Raw genomic sequence first — 16,658 nt, 5'->3', positions numbered from 1 at the left:
ATCCAAATCATCTGTTTGTTAAATAAAACCATGCATGTCGCAGCCAAATGTATAAAGACAGAAGGTGGGAAGAGATGAACTTTAAAGCGACAGGGACTCGCGACTCGGTCCTGACCCCCCTGAGCCGAGGCCTGATCCATGTGGGCCCCTCAGACTGGGAGCCCATGTTCTTCCTGCCTTAGATTGATCTGAAAGTGTTCAGTTGGACTGGATTGTGTTGACATTATGTTTGCAGCTCACTTGTGAGTTCTCTGCTCTCCGCCAACTTCATGACAAATGAGATTTCAACATTGTTTTTTTTTTTCAATGCAGCAAAAACAAATTATGCAGCTACGGACAATGTGAAGTGTGTGTGTGTGTGAGTTGAGGAGATGAACTCATTGTTTTTAAAAGTCTCAGCATGTTAGAATGTCTGAGATGACTTTGTTGTACATTAAGGGGGGGAATGCCATGTGCCTGTCAGTGTTATTCTTATTTCTTTTATGTTACTGTTGGCTTTAGTTTTATAATATTCATACCAGCTGCTGTATACAAGCTCAAAGCACAGCAGGTCGGCTCCTCCGTACGCCTGTATGAGAGAGAGACAGCCAGAATGTTACATTTACTGCAAACTGAATATTCAGTGATATAATAAAAGTGTATTTGTAAGAATCTGTCTCCTCCTGGTGGTCAGGGTTGGGTTCTGCACAGGTTAGACAGTAAATGGTGAGACGCTCCTCTGTGGCCTCACACTGATAATGACTGACTCCTCGGGGGAACCTCTCCTCTGATCGGCGACCTCAGTGACCTCTGGAGGAACAAGGCCACTGACTGATCGATCAGCTCCTCTGGATTAAACAGCAGGACAATTTCAATCTATTTCCCATTAACCCTCAATGGAACTCTGAACTCTTAACACATTTTTTCAAATTTTATTTTTCAGGACAAAAAAAAAAAAAGACAAAGATCTAAATGAATTCTATGGATGATTTATTTTTAATATGGTAAACACTTTATTCAAAAATAAATTACCAGAAATGTTTTAAAAGGCCGATGAGACGTGTTTATCCTTTCCATCCCACTGAGCACATTCACCTAAACCTTTCCTGACAGAATCTAACCAACGGGGCTCTGTTGTCTCTAACTCTGTCTTGACTCGGAGTCAAACCTTCAGCAGCAGCAGCTTAGTTTGTAGAGCCGCAGTCTGACTCCAATCAGAGGCCACAAACAGCCACCGTCAGCAGATTCACTATAAAACGTACACAAAGTTTATTTAAATATTTAATCCAACATACATGCCCAGTGTGTCACGAGTGAACACACAGAATGAGACTGTACAGACTGGCTGAGGCGAGGGGAGGAGCTAGATGGAGTCCATGCAAACAACAAAAGCTCACCCGTCCTTTACGTTCAGTGTGTCAGACTAAAGACGAAGCTCAGAGTCCCGATGAGTAGAAGTCAGACAGTTTCCTGCCCTGCTCCTGCTGACACACACCAGAGACCCGACTGTGTGAGACGTCTCTGTGAGCCACACGTTGCACTCTTGAGTTGATGGATGGATGCAAATCAAACCTGAGGGGAGCCGGCAGCTACGCCCCAAAAGCTCCCAAAGGCAAAACCAGCGAGTGGTAACAAAAGGAGCGGTTTCTCTGGCTACCTGACCACAGAGGCCCGGGCTCTAAAAGCTTAATGCTACAACACAGAAGCTTTAACACCATGCAGAGTCTCGCTGCTAGACACTACGGCCAGAAGAAGACACGCCAGCTCTCCTACCACACAAACAGAAGAATCAGCTGAGAGGCTCACAGCTTCTGTCCTCTCATGATTACAATCAGATTATTAAAGGGAAACACACAGAGGAACCAACCTGAGCCGAGAGTTTAAGTTAGGATTTCAACACCGGTGAATAAATGGAGGCAGGAAGTCCCGACGGAAGAACTGAAGAAGAATGACTTCCTGCCTTCACTTGTTCACTCGGTGAGGCGACGATCAGAGAGCCGTCACTTTGCCTTCAGTCCAACATAATAAGAAACAGTCCAGGCTGATTAACCCCCTCAGGTCTGCCCTCTGAAGTCATTTGTGCTTATAGTGAAGCGCCTGAAGAGAAAGTGGAGTGAGCCGGGCTCTGGTATTACAGTCTTTCAGTTTGCATCCACAGTTGGTACAGCTGCCCACAGCAGCGTCACGTTTCCCTGAATTACAGCTCAATCATAGCGATTTCGCAATAAACACTGATGTGAACGAGTGTGTGCGATTGCATACAGTGTGTGTGTTAGAACAACCTGACCGCTGGACTCTGCAGACGCAATCGTCGGTGGCAGAATGGCACAGCGGAGGAGCTGACAGTCCGTCGGGGTCCTTGTTTTGGCGAGAGGCGACGAGGCCGTGCGGTGTCTCCTCTGAGGCACTGGGGGGCGACGCAGAGGGCAGAGAGCGAGCCGGCAGGTCCAATACAGCAATCAGAAAGGGGGCGGGGCAGGTGGGAGGGCGTGATAACGGGTGGTCAAGCTTTGGTGTTGAACTAGTTCCACAGTTCTAGGACGTAACACACTGAGCGAGTGGGCAGGAGGGGTGAAGGGGGGGAGGGGAGGGGGGATGGATGGGGGGGTCACTGAGTCTTTAACTTGGCGTGCTGCGAGCCCTGTTCTGTCAAACTGGCTTTCAGAGAGTTAACCACCGTCTGTCGGACATTGTCTTCCATATAACGTTCACTTAGCGGCTTCAACACCTGCAGAGGAGAGAACAAGAGGAGAGAACCAGAGCAGAGAGTGAGAGCCAATCAGGACCGGACTCAGCATGCAGTTCAACCAGACCCACCAACTGAAAGAGGTTTGGGTCAAAAACACAAAAAGGAACACAAGACATCACAACCCAACTGAACTGAACTGAAGCCCTGAACTGAAAGCATCACAACACAAACACGACGTCAGAGTAAGAGAGTAGAGACCCGTGTAGGCCGGCTCCTCGTCCAGCTGATCCTGAGACGGGCCGGAGCCGCCGGGGGTTCAGAAACCTTTAGTGAAGACGTGCAGACAACCTGCGCCCTCCAGACTGAGGGAGGGGCCCGAGGGGGGACAAGGACCAAAGTCCAGCAGCGACCGGATAGAAAAGGAACAATAAAGAAGCCAGCGTACTGCGGGGGCGTCAAGAGAAGGCCTGAGCCCGGCCGGTCAGCCTCAGCCTCAGCCTCAGCTAGTTGCTCTTCTTGTAGTTGTTGTTGAGAGGCGACAGAGCTCTGAGGCCCAGAGTCGGGAGTGAAGGGAGGAGGGAGACGGGCCAGGCCAGGCGGCTCCTGACCGGCTCCAAAAGCTTGGAAAACACCTGAGAGGGACAGCAAGGGAGGAGCGGGAGAGTTAGACAGGCACACAGGGAGACAGACAGGTGGACGTGCTGAGGCGAGAGGATGGAAAGATCAGAGAGAGACTGAACAGCAACTAGAAGAGAAAAGGGGAGAAAGGAGGGCAGGAGGAGGAGCAGGAAGACAGGCAGTGTGAGTGTGAGGGGAAACAGGAAACGGCAGCGCTCACCTTTCTGACCGTCCTCTGTGAAGCAAAGGAGGAAGGAAGGAAGGAAGGGAGGGAGGACAAAAGGGAACGAGGGGATCAGAGAAGCAGTCAGAGACAAAACACACAGACGACAACAACACAGACACTTCACCTGACAGAGTTATGAGGAGTGGAGAGGAAGAGGAGGATGTAAAGAAAGGAGGGAAAGCCATGGGTGGAACCAACTCAGAACAGGAAGTCATAGATGAGGACAACAATGTGTGTGTGAGAGCTTCACACTGTACACAATGAGTCCATCAGGCTGCTCTTCCCCTGTAGCTCCAGCAGAGGGCGGTGACAACCTGCACACCATCATCATCATCATCATCATCATCATCCTCCCACTATCTGCTCAATCTGACTGAACCCAAACTGCTGGATGGAAAAACTGAATAAAGGAGGAATGAGTTTGTAATGGATGAGATGAAATGAGGTGAAACTCATTTGCATAATGAAATAAAGCTGAAGGAGGAAGAGGAGGAAGAAGAGGAGGACCTGATGATCTTTGAACACCTGACAGAGATCCAAGCTTCACACCAACCTCAACCTTCAGACGTGAAGACTATTCTGAGCGAAGCTTTAAGCGTGTCCCTGCTGCCCTGACCCTGATCATAGCCCCGCCCCCTCTCATCCTGGTCACCCACCTGTTCCCACAGCGTCTCGGCCACCAGGTCTATCAGCGTTCCCACCTCACGGAACTCTCCAGAATACTTCACGTAGGCCCAGGCGCAGAGCGACATCAGAGCCAGGCCCATCACCAGGTTGGCCAGCGCCGCCAGGGTGCTCAGGCCGATGAAGCCCGTCACCCCGGACACCAGGTAGGTGACGAACATGACGGCGAAGAGCGTGGCGGGCGTGCGCGCCGCGTAGAAGATGTTCTTGCCGTCGTTGTGCTTGGAGAAGTTGGCGTAGGCCTCGTCCAGCTCCGCCTCCAGCTGGTTCTGGTAGCGCTGGCAGAACTCCTCGCCGCCCATTTTCTTCACCGAGCGGAAGTGACGCACCGAGCAGGCGAGGAACTCCTCGTGACAGCGCTCCAGGTCGGCCGGGGCGATGTATGGCTTATCTCCTCCGCAGACCTGAGGAGGACAGGGGGAGCAGTGAGGGAGGGAGGGAGAGAACATCTGGCTGGGCAGAGCGCCGCCCCTCAGCCACACCGGACGCTCCGGGGCTTTGGTTGATGTTGTCTTACAGATTGTGCGTCAGTGGGGGGTAGAACCTGTCCTTACCAGCTCCATGCTCTTGGCGTACATGTCTTTGGCTCCGGCCACCGCCGTCAGATTGTTGGCTTCCGCTGTCGCCTGGCAAACCGACACACAGAGAGGGAGAGATAAAGTGTTAGTTTGCATCCAGCAGAGCAACAGGAAACAGAAACTTTGAACTCCAGAGCACCGACACACACTCAAAACACACACTCACGACACACACACTCATAATAACAGGATCTGACCTGAAGCATGGACTTTGGGTGGGGCAGTTCCTCCCCCTGGTAGATCTTTATGTAGGCCTGGAGGGAAGCAGAGGAACAGTTCAGTGTTTGACTGAACTTATTTATGGTTAAGTTGTCCGCTACTTAAAAGAAACAACGATGATGTCATCCAAACTAACAGAGTTCTAACAATGATCTCGTATTGATACATTAGTACATTTACTTCATCTCTTCCTAAACACAACCCTATAATGCAGGGACTTACTGTGACCTAAGTGTGTGTTGCTGTATACTCAGATGTACTTAGACTGTAAGAGACTTAAAGAAAATGGTGAGCGACCTTGAAGTATTCAACCAGATCTCTACAGGTGACTTTGTTTCCTCCAATCTCCTTCTCTACCAGTCGCTCTGGGGCCAAAAGCAGAGGCACCAGCTCGGCCAACGTCCGCTTAAAGTCGCCATCGATGTCTGAAACACACACACACACACACACACACACACGACCCTCTGAAGCATGACACTTAAAAATAAAGCCTAGAGCGATAATCAATACCAATATTAACCCTTCTAGTTTACCTTCACAGTGTGTGTGTGTGTGTGCGTGCTCACCCTTCAGCCTGCCATCAAAGTAAGGGTTGGTTGCCACCTTGAGTCCAGGATGTGGCAGCAGGAAGCAGCCGATGTTGGAGAAGCAGGAGTGGATGTGCTTCCTCACGTTCTGCAGCTCCTCATGTTGGTTCTGTTTGACCTGACATCACCACACAACAACAACAACACACTACTATAAGTGCTTATTGTATGTGTGGGTGTGTGGGTGTAGGTGTGTATGGTTTGCTATGTAAATTCAGCTCCAGCTAGAGTCAGTCAGTGTGTGCTCGCCTCTGTAAGGTCAATCTGCACAAACATGAAAGGCAGCAATGCTAAGCAGGTGTGTGTGTGTGCGTGTGTGTGTGTGTGTGTGTGTGTGTGTGTGTGTGTGTGTGTGTGTGTGTGTGTGTGTGTGTGTGTGTGTGTTACACTCATTACAATCTAAATGCTTTGAATGTGTGTTACCTGTAGCCTTTTCTCCAGAAAGGAGTTCCCTCCTCCCAGGCCATAGCCGTGTTCATAAGGATAACTCCAGTCCCGAATGAGGAACATGAGGGACTGGAACACACGAACACACACAGACATCTTAGATCATTATCCTGAATAATGCATGAAAGTAGATTGTGTTCCCTTCATACTTCTGACTCACTAAACACGTTCAACACAATGACATCACTAAGCCTGAGCTCCATGCATAATTAGACTTCTTCATGCATCTTCTTCCTGTTCACACAAACACACCCAAGAGTCAACAGAAGCTCAGTCAGTACCTGGAAAGGCTTCAGGTAGATCTCCTCCATTGCCAGCCGGCCGTATTCTGTGAAGAGCTGCACACAGGAGAGAGAGTTCAGAGGAAGGAACCTGACACACACACTTTCATGCTCAGCTTCACTCTGATGGAGCTCACCTGCAGATGCTGCAGGTCGTCCTCCTGGATGTTCTGGGAGAGGTTGTACACCTGCAAACACACACATAAAAGAAACGCACAGCACATGTCAGGGTGTGTGCGTTCCTGCAGGTGTTCCGTCCTGTATGAGTGTGTGTGTGTACACACCTGTACCGAGCTGGTCATGGTGCTGAGGGCGAACACAGTAGCACAGTCCTTTATAGTGGACTGGCTATCAAACGCTCCCTGGGTGTCAACCAGCAACACAGCAACCTGGAGGAGGAAGACATGAAGCTGAGCTCAGTTACCTTCAGTCAGGGTAAACAACAACAATAAGCCTGATGTATACATGTACATACTGTATGTAAATAAGCCCTGAAGTGTGTGTGTGTGTGTGTGTCTGTGTTCCGTGTTCGGCCCACAGTGTGTTCTAATGGAAGGATCTCTACCTTGGTGCCGTCCGGCTTGTCCACAACAAAGACCTCGCTCCAGATCTGGATCCCTGTGGTCTCCCTCTCACAGCCTCCTCTCCAGGTGAACCCGGTCAGGGGCTCGTCGTCTCCTCCGATCCACGACTCGTTCTGTTGCTGATTGGAGGAGGAGAAGGAGAAGAAGAGGCGAGATGAGAGGAAGAACAGGAACATCACATTTCAAGGGAGGAATGAGAAGTTTGGAAGGGAAAACAGAGCAGATGAGCTCCATGTGGGAGAGGAGATGGGGGAGGAGTGAAAGAAGGAGATGTGCAGAGGAGGTGGAGAAACATGAGGAGGAGGAGGGGCAGAGCAGAGTTCAATGGACTTCAGTGTGGTGCATTTGAACCTCTCTGTCTGGTCTTTGTGCAGAAACAATCGATTTGTGTTGATCTGTTACCTTCAGCTTGTTAGGAACCAAACATCCTGACTGTGCTGAGACATGAACGTTACTCCTCATGTTTACTCTCCAGGCACGAGGCTAACTATTGATTTTGGGCCTCGCTGAACTTTATTCTAGCACCGCAGTTGAATAAGCAGTGGTTGGTCTATTTAGTTATGTGACCGCTGAAGTGTTTACTTTGAAGGTCGCTGCCCAACGTGACGACTCTTCGTCCTTGGCAGAGGTCTGAGTTGATAAAGGAGTTCTCCTGCAGTGCATTAGAGGGACTGTGGCGTCAACACGAGACCCCTGAGGACTAGAGGGCTCTCATGAGGGAGCATACCTCTGCCAAGGCCAAAAAGTCCTTCAATTCCAGCTTAATAATGAAATCTAACAGGTTATTGCCTCAGGAACTCAAACAACAGCTTCAAGTGAAAGCAGAACCGTCTGTGTTGTGTGTGATAAGTGAGGAGAGCCACAGAACAATGTGGAAATTGTTAAACCAACCTCAAAAGCAAATGATTGATTTGCAAGTCAAAGTAAGAGCAGTGATTCCTGTGAGAGCAGCAGGCCAGAGCGTCTGCTGCTCTCTCAGACGGACAGAGGATCAAGATAACAGCTCCACAGTCTGGAGTCGCTTAGGGACAATCTGAAGGAGACGGGCGGTGATGGAAGCTTCCTAACTTGTTTATTAAAGAAGCCTGCAGCCAACTTTGAGTTCCAAAATGCTGAAACCTGAAGAAAGAAACAGACGCCACGCTGGGAGAACGTGTGTGTGTGTGTGTGTGTCACTCTGGGCAGACTTGAATGAATGCCAGCGTTCATGCTCGCAGACAGCTGTGAGAAAGCCTCATAACATTCCTCAGGCTTTTCTGCTGGGTTGTGTGTGTGTGAGCGGGACAGTGCACTGTTGTGCGGGCGAGTGTAAGGTGATCCTGACTGCCTCCCAGCTGCTGCTCAGGGGCTGAAGGACCAGTTATGATGCTCCCGTCTGTGGGAGACACACTGGATAGATCTGCATGTGTGTGTGTGTGTGTGTGTGTGTGTGTGTGTGTGTGTGTGTGTGTGTGTGTGTGTGTGTGTGTGTGTGTGTGTGTGTGTGTGTGTGTGTGTGCGTGTGCGTGTGCGTAATGCACCACTTTGTGTTCCATATGTAAAGCTTGACCTTATTTCTAAAGCCTGTAACGGCACAGGAAAGTTAAACCTGTTTGACCTCTTCTCGTTTACTACAACCAAACCTGACAACCCCAGATCAAACCTAAATGATCTAAACTTGAAGTTATTTGCTCCACAGACTGGACCAAGCACCACGTTGACAGTATAACGGATGAAACTTGACCCATCCAATCAGACTGATGAGTTCTCTGGCTCAGGCTGGCTCCTCCTCACTCCCGTTTGATAGAATCAGCTTGGTAATCATCCTTTATCTCATGTTGTGACATCTTTCAACTTCAACACTCCCTCAGTTCCAGGCAGTGTAACCCATGATTCTCCTCAAAGTTCCTGTTCTGACCCGGTGTTGTTTGGCCTGACCGTCTCACCTGGCGGTGCATGTAGCGGAGCATGAAGTCCAGCAGGAAGGACTTGCCCTTGCGGAAGGCTCCGGCCACAGACACCACCACCACGTTCAGATCCTTCACGTGATCCTGCAGCAGGACCTTCTCCAGCGCCGCCGCGTCCAGCTGGAAGCTGTGCTCGTCCTCGTGGGCCAGGACTATCTGGATGGGCCGGGCCTTCTCCACCTCTGCCACGAGCTGAAACACAGATGGTTTGCTGAGTTGACTTGAGTTTGCAGTTGTCGGTGGAGGCGTTTCCCCGCAGCCTGAGAGACGTGTAAGTGATTGCAGTGCTGATGATGAGGCACATTTCACACTGGGATGGAGATATGCAGACAACGCTGAGGTTACACAACTAAACACAAAGGCAAAGAGAAAACACTCGCACACAAGTAACGTCTGGAATGTCTCCTGAGAATGTAGACACACCTCAACAAAACATTCGCTGAACTTTTCTACCTGTGTTGACTTAAACTTCAAATTTCCTGGAGCATCAATGATCTCAACATCTTGAACCCCTTTACCTCTTCCTCCATGACGTCTACATCGGGGGAGGGGGTGAGACCGGCATCTATCCCCGAATCCGTGCCCTTGGTCCTGGGAGGCAGTTCCCCCCCCAGATCTTCAGGCCTGGATAAAGGAGCCCTCCGCTTCTTTGAGTAGACGGGGGCATCGTCCTCTGCACTCAGGCCTGTAGACGACATGACAAAGAGTCCAGAGGCAAAACCATACAATTACACCGGTTACACAACAACACACTGAGCGTTACGCTGCAGACAATAGCTGAAGAGGGATACGATGTGTCTAATGGTTAGGTTGGTAACTTGAGCGAGTGTGTATTGTCCTGAGGAGGTAGAGAGCAGGAAAGAGAAAGTAGGGTGGCCTATGTGGGTCAGATTGGAGACGGAAATGAATCCAGCATCCGAGCTGGACTACATGCAGTGAACACGCACTGGTGTGTACCCATCTAGGTCAGGCTCCAAAATAGCCTTGCCCTGAAAAAATGGCTAAGGGATGTGGAACAGAGGAGAGAGGAAAGGGAAGTCATGGCCACGTTAAGCAGGCGGTGTTTTATTGATGAGGCCTCGGTAAGAGAAGAGGCTCTCACACACTTACTGTCTGGGTTTTAATGAGATCGGGATCCACGGCCAAGAGCGTACCACAGTGATGAAGCCGGCACAGGGACCGACAAACACACACACAGCTGCCTGAACACACTAACACACTAACTCAGCTTCACTGAGCCTCAAATTCCCACAATCATTCGTAAAACGTCCTAAAATGAAGCGTATGAAGGTCACGTGTTTGATTTCAGTGACACTTCAACTTGACTAACAGTCAACTTTCCCATGTTGACATGTGAAAGCCGTGGCCCCGAGGCAGAGGAGTGTGTGTGTGTGTGTGTCCCGTCGTATCGAGTGATCACCTCACGACCTGAAGACATCCCAGACGACACGCGCAGCAGACGACTTGGACAGTGGCGTATTGTGTCAAGGTGTTAGCAAGCCAGACGGAGGACACGCCCCTTTCATGAGAACAATCCAGAATATCAAGGTTGGAAATAAGTTATTGCAAACCGACCGTGTCACTTTGACATCTCCTCCTCCTCCTCCTCCTCCTCCTCCTCCTCCTCCTCTCTTACGTGTCACAACACTCCAGTGTGCATCATCACTCTCTTATTTGCTTTGGTGCCACAAATATGTCATCTGACTGCTGTGATGACTGTGTGTTTGTTAAAGGGAACACCTATCTAAAGAGTTTAACCCTTGCAGCTCTAACACCACAGCTTTGGGTCAGAAACTAAAGGCCATCTTGACTTTGGAAGCGTTTACACAGCACTATTATAGAGTGGACATCTGTGAACGTGGCGTCAGAAGATTTCCCGCAGGAGGAAAGCGATGCAGAAAGTGCGGCGCTCACAGAGCCGTCACAGTCGTCTGCTCAGCACACAAATTAGCCCCGCACGCTCCCTCCGTCTGGGGAAGTGCAGGTTCCCATCAAGTCCAGAGCTGCACTCAGCATGATGAAGTGGCACGGCCTGCAGTCCCAGAGGGGATCTACACAAAGACACCATTCTGCAGGGAACTGCAAGAAGGAGATGTGTGAGTGTGTGTGAGTGTGAGTCACAAAAGACAATAAGCCTGGAAGGAGGCAACTATGCCAGATTACAGCAAGTGGAAAGCCTCACCGCTGCTCTGTGTGTGTGTTGGTGTACACACAGTCTCAGACTTCATCAGAAAGTGTCTACTTCCCTGTCAAGCTCCACCGATTAGAGAGAGGCCACAACTAAATTTAGAAACCTTCCATCTTATCTTATGGAAACACAGAGCAGATGTTCAGTGGCCCACATCTTCACCCTCCTCCTCCTCCACTCACACACACCTTAACAAGGTTACCAGGATTTCAGTGTGTACGGAACATCCTGCATGCAGTGTACACAAAACTGCAGACGCACACAGAGAGACGCAACGCTGCGATCCTACCAGGGCGCTCACATCTTACATCCCTGCAATTTAGAGGAATGTCTATCTTTAACCGTGCATGGCAAGAATAGAGCGTGTACACAAGCTAGCCTACATCTCAGCACCGTGTGTGTGTGTGTGTGTGTGTGTGTGTGTGTGTGTGTGTGTGTGTGTGTGTGTGTGTGTGTGTGTGTGTCTGCCCTCCCCAATCTCCTGCACTATATCTGAAGTAGGCTTTGATAGGTCCATGGTCCACTTACTAAATATGGTAGTTTTCTTGTGAGAGGCCTTAAGGGGTAAGTTAAGTGAATCCATTTCTAAACATTAAAAGGAAACGTTCCACTCTAAGTCACACGTTTCCTGTGAGAAAGGTTATGTAAACTTTCAGATTTTCATTTCATGTGACATAGAACACAGTGGCAGGTTCAGAGTTAAATGAGCAAAGGAAAATTCATGCAAAAATGCTTGTGGAGTTCTTTTCTTGCCGATCCCTCCACTGTTGCAATGCAGATGATCCATGCCAAAGCTTCCAACGCAGAGTTACAACACTCTCCTCCCTGTAAGCCTCCGCCTGCAGGAACAGCTTGGATTGTTGTAAAATAGTTTGAAGGATTGTTTTAAAATGACTGACCGAGATTATCTAGGCAACATAAGGCTCTGCTGTGTCAAAACCAACTGCAGAAGCCGAGTGTTGAGGATTCAGCCGATGCCTATTGAGTTGCAGGTGCATTGACTTCAAAACACACAAAAAGCCAAACGATGACCCGATGGCCCAGCTTCTCAGGACAGAAGTCAAGCAGAGCAAATGTTCAAACACAGCCGCCAGACAAATCCTCAATCTGCCACCCGAGGGACAAAGTGCAGAGTCAGAGCAGAGTGTGTGTGAGTGTGTGCGCGGTTATTGCCACACAGTCAGCTGGGCCTGCATGTGAACAGGCATAAGGGTCACCATGATAAGTGACATCTGACAGTAACGTCTTAATGATGAGGCTGAGATTATGTGTTTATGTAACATCTCCTTACCGACGTCTTCACAAAGGTCAGTAGAGGGAAAGTTCAATGACAAGGAGCTGGATTAGCTTTGGGTTATAATGTTATTGTTGCAATAAACTGAGAAATTGTCCATCAATGTTTTACAGATGAGGTTGGAATATTGGTCAAATTAAAGAGAAGAGAGAGAAGCTGCAAGCAATCATGTTCTGCATTATAAGATCAATAATCATAATGATAAATCACTACAAAAATGAAGCAGTTATCAAAATTACAGCTGAATTATTCTGTTTACTTCTATTGAGCTTAAAAATAAAAATCAGGCTACAGCAGGGCTCCGTAGACATGTAATATTATACATATAATGAGATATCCTTTCTTACACTCACCACTGACACTTATGCAAAGCAGTTATACAGGGACTTAAGATTTAGCGCCTCATAAACTGATATCAATAACACAGCGGCTCTACGCGTGTTTAATGTGTGTGAACGCACTCACATGAACTTTTAAGGGCTAAATTAGCTCGACAATCAAGTGAACAATACTCCAGGCGAACTGGGCGGACTAATAATAGACTATTTAAAAAATACTTGGCTCATTAGAGGACCGGGAGGATTAGCATCCGCGGTACGGGCAGATTCAAAGTTCACCAACGGCGCAGCCTGGACAAAGCGACCCGCCGCTCCGTGTCCCTCTCTGCGGGCCAGGTGACACCGCGGCCCGGCAGAGGGGCGCAGGGGGGAGACAGGTGTAACGGCAGGATTAGTATCCGGGTCACAATCGGTTTCCTTTCAAAATCTCAGCCGTTTCTCGGTTTAGTGTCGGACACTCTTATAAGGGGCTGAAAGCGTGCACGCGCCTCTAAATTCAACCGAGTTTGGGCTGAGCAGAGGCAATGTGTGAGGGCGACAGAGGAACGAGTCAGTCAGGGGAACCATATCTGTCAACGCACCGCGGGGCTCAAAAACACGGGCTGCCTGGCTAACGGAGAGCGAGAGTCTGTCACAACAACACGCTGGAAACACCGGGTTACTTCTACTCCCGGCGTTTCTTTCGACTCTGCGTCCTAAATCGAGTCAAAAGAACCGGCAAAGTTTACCTTCGTCGAGGACTCGGCTTTTGCGGTTCGGCTCGAAGTGATTCCTGCTCCTCAGCCCGCTCACCTCCGCCATCTTGGTCTGCTGGAGTCTAACGCTGCTGACGTCACGGCAGCTTTTTTCTTCTCGCGCTGCTGAGCAGAGCTGCTGAGGCTCAGCCGTTGAGCTCCAGTCAGCCGCAGCTGCTCCGGATGCAACCAGAGCCCCAAAGCACTGGAGCCTCACGGTGCAACGACACGACAACACGAACACACACGACAACACACACACACACGCACACGTTTATACACATACGACATATAAAAGCCCCCAGAGAGTGCGAGAGATACCTCCGCCAAGGGGAGAAGTCCTCCACCACTTCACTATGTCTCGTCACAGGTTATTGATTACCGCCTTCACTCACTGACTAAACAACAACACTGGATTCTACCATGGACGGTAAGTTAAGTTATTGACAGAAGTTGTTGTTATAGCGCCCCCATCCGGTCGATTGATGTTTACATTCTTGCATAGGCGGTGAGCGCACGTGTCCACTACAGATCCAATCGATCCAGATGAGGCAGCACTTTTTGAAGAATGAGCCTCTTCCACTCAAAGTTTTTAGCCAAGTAAAGCAAGACGGTAGGAAATATGAATAAATACTACACTGGTGAATGTGGTGGATTCCAGTCTATCCTTTTCTTTGCAGGTTCAATCTTATCTTTTTTTGTTTATTGCATTTGTATTCATCTATGTGTAATAAGTATGTTTGTTTCCGAAAACGTGTGTGTGTGTATGTTATTGCAGGTTATTGCTTTAGATCAGTTTGCTCTTCAGGCTTTCCTTCTTTTTGATTTCAAGGTTGTGGGTAGAGGGGAGTGTGCTCATTAAGAGGGCAGAGGAGAGACAGACAGACAGACAGACAGAGGGAGAGACGTACTGTTCTTCATCTGCTGACTTTATGGTTTTCTTTATCAGTCCTCACTAATGATGGCTGCTTAAACAAAACCTCGTAAAGCTCTTCACCTCAGACGATAAGCTCACTTTCACTGTTTGTTCAGCCGGTCACAGACACGACACGACTCTCTGCTGACAGACACATAAATAGGAGGGCGGCTTTTCTTCAGGCCTCAGCTAATCCTATGTCAACTTCCACTTGGCTGAGGTATGGCCTTTGGTTCACTGTTGTGCAGAAGTGGCTTTCAAACGCATGTGATGGTTTGCTTTCCCCTTTGTTTTCAGATGTGACAAAATGTGATTTGACAGCTGAGTGAGCTCATGCAACAATGAAAGAACACATAGAAGTAAACAACCTCACATCACAGCAATGAAAGGTTGAGATTTTACACTTAAGACGCCATGATGTCCCTGATCCATTACACTTCTTAAAGGGAGGAAGACTTTGTATGTCCTTTATTTTATTTGTAATCATCAGGCACAGTGCACGTTGTGGTCGGCTCACTTTAGTTTGCTGTGTTTACATAAGCTGCTGCTGCTGTGAGGCGTGTGTGTGTGTGTGTGTGTGTGTTTCACTAATCCCAGTGTTCATTCAAGATCTGCAGCCTAACATAAAACTAACATAGAAACACAAACGCACACCAACACGTTGCATTTACGTGAATGCAACAGAAGGTGTAAGGACATACAGTAGGTGAGGGGTTCAGCACTCACCCTAAATAACCCTGACCTCCGCCCAATCAGGTTTAGGCTGTTGGTGACTGGGTGGTAGTGCTGGATCAACACTGGCGCTCTCTGAGGGAACAACCTTACACAGCAGGAGGAGGAGGAGGAGGAGGTCCTGCTGCATCCCAGGATTAGTTGTGACATTTAGGACACTCTGAAGGACGCTACTGTCATTCCTTCCCCTCCCTCCCCTTCCTCCCCTCCCATTCTTAGTTATTACATTACATTACGATCATTTTGGCAGACGCTTTTATCCAAAGCGACTTACATTACATTACCACCCTTCGCAGAGGGGGGAGCAATTGAGGGTTCGGTGCCTTGCTCAGGGGCACCTCGGCAGGGACTCAAACCGGCGACCCCCCGGTTCCCAAGCGGAAGCTCTACTGAGCTACTGCCTCCCTGATTGTAGCACTTCTGCTAAGGTTTGGACAGAAGATAATCCAGCTCCATTTCCCCTTTAAATTCCGACTGAAGATCCAACACAAGTGAGATGAAAGTGCTGACGACATTGCTTCTTCTTATTTGCTGATTAAATCCTTACTTCCATTTGAATCTGACACATCCTTACTCGACATTACAGCTGTGATCAGGATCAGTTAATCTGTCATCACAGCCATGTTAATACTTAAAAAACAAACTGATAAGCAGGATGATGAAAGAGCCAATGAAGACTCAACTATATTTACTCTGGCTTGCTTGGATTGTTGTGCTTCTCCTGTCACTGTTTATGAGGACATCCGCGTACCTAAATTAACTCCCATGCTGACTGTCCATTAATACACTATAATGCATCCGGTCAGCAGTTAAGTTGATGAGAGGAACAGGGAAGATTCATCACGAGTGACAGGTGGGGATGAATTGTTTTTTTTTTCTTCAGAGCGATCTGGTGAGCGAGGCCACGTTAATCTGTGTCAGTGCTTTTCTATTTTTAGCATCTGTACCGTCGGCCAGCAGAAATATGAGAGACACACACGGGGTGACAGGCTCTGGTAAATATAGAGCAGGGACAGAACCCCCAAACCACCGCCTACTGCCAGGTGTGATTAGGGGAAATGTGTGTATTATGCGCGTATGGATGAGTGTGGTGAAGTCCCGCTACCTCCAAAACATCCTTTACATCTCCAGGATCGGCTCTTGGGTCGTTCCTTTCTGTCCCCTCATCACAAATGACATGTTTCAATGCTCCACCAGTTCTTGTTCTCTCTTCACAGCCAGCCTAGATCAATTTCAGAGTGTGTAGCATTAGAAGAGAGCTCCCTCTAGCGGTTCTTGTGTAAAGTGCTTAAATCGATAATCGGGAAAAACAAACGGTTACAGTAAAAGCTTTACTTTGCTCAATTTCAATGGCTTCAATACAAATGTAATCCTTGGTGACTGTCTGAATTATAACTTTTTCACTTAGCTGTAAATTGATAATGTATTTAAACAGAATCTTTTTCGTAATATTGTTGAGTGGAATGGGATAAATACAAATAAATTGTGAACAAAAGAACAAAAGAATCAAATCGGAGATATTGTCGATCAATAATCAATCATCAATAATATGGGTCAAACATTGTCTTACTTGAAATAAAATTCAGCGTAAATTCAATTATTTACCTTTAATCAGACA

General features: G+C 48.4%; 1 protein-coding gene across 1 annotated transcript; it reads right to left on the bottom strand.

The window, feature by feature from the left end:
• Positions 1–322: 322 nt before the first annotated feature.
• On the bottom strand, positions 323–13,775 carry LOC143007416 (atlastin-2-like). The gene is made up of 14 exons (XM_076158759.1): positions 13,387–13,775; positions 9,357–9,523; positions 8,818–9,030; positions 6,874–7,011; positions 6,593–6,697; positions 6,446–6,496; positions 6,309–6,365; positions 6,004–6,096; positions 5,560–5,698; positions 5,291–5,418; positions 4,972–5,028; positions 4,751–4,822; positions 4,169–4,600; positions 323–2,707 (listed from the first exon to the last, which is right to left on the bottom strand). Exons 1-14 carry the CDS (start codon positions 13,457–13,459, stop codon positions 2,588–2,590), a joined length of 1,845 nt encoding a protein of 614 aa, XP_076014874.1. The 5' UTR covers positions 13,460–13,775; the 3' UTR covers positions 323–2,587.
• Positions 13,776–16,658: the final 2,883 nt, after the last annotated feature.

The sequence above is a fragment of the Genypterus blacodes genome, unplaced genomic scaffold (assembly GCF_046128005.1).
Source record: "Genypterus blacodes isolate CSIRO-AG114 ecotype Tasmania unplaced genomic scaffold, CSIRO-AGI_Gbla_v1 ptg000010l_1, whole genome shotgun sequence".
In the NCBI taxonomy this organism is placed as follows: domain Eukaryota; kingdom Metazoa; phylum Chordata; class Actinopteri; order Ophidiiformes; family Ophidiidae; genus Genypterus; species Genypterus blacodes.
The sequence above is the reverse complement of the archived record's forward strand: the minus strand, read 5'-3'. Positions and strand labels throughout refer to the sequence as shown.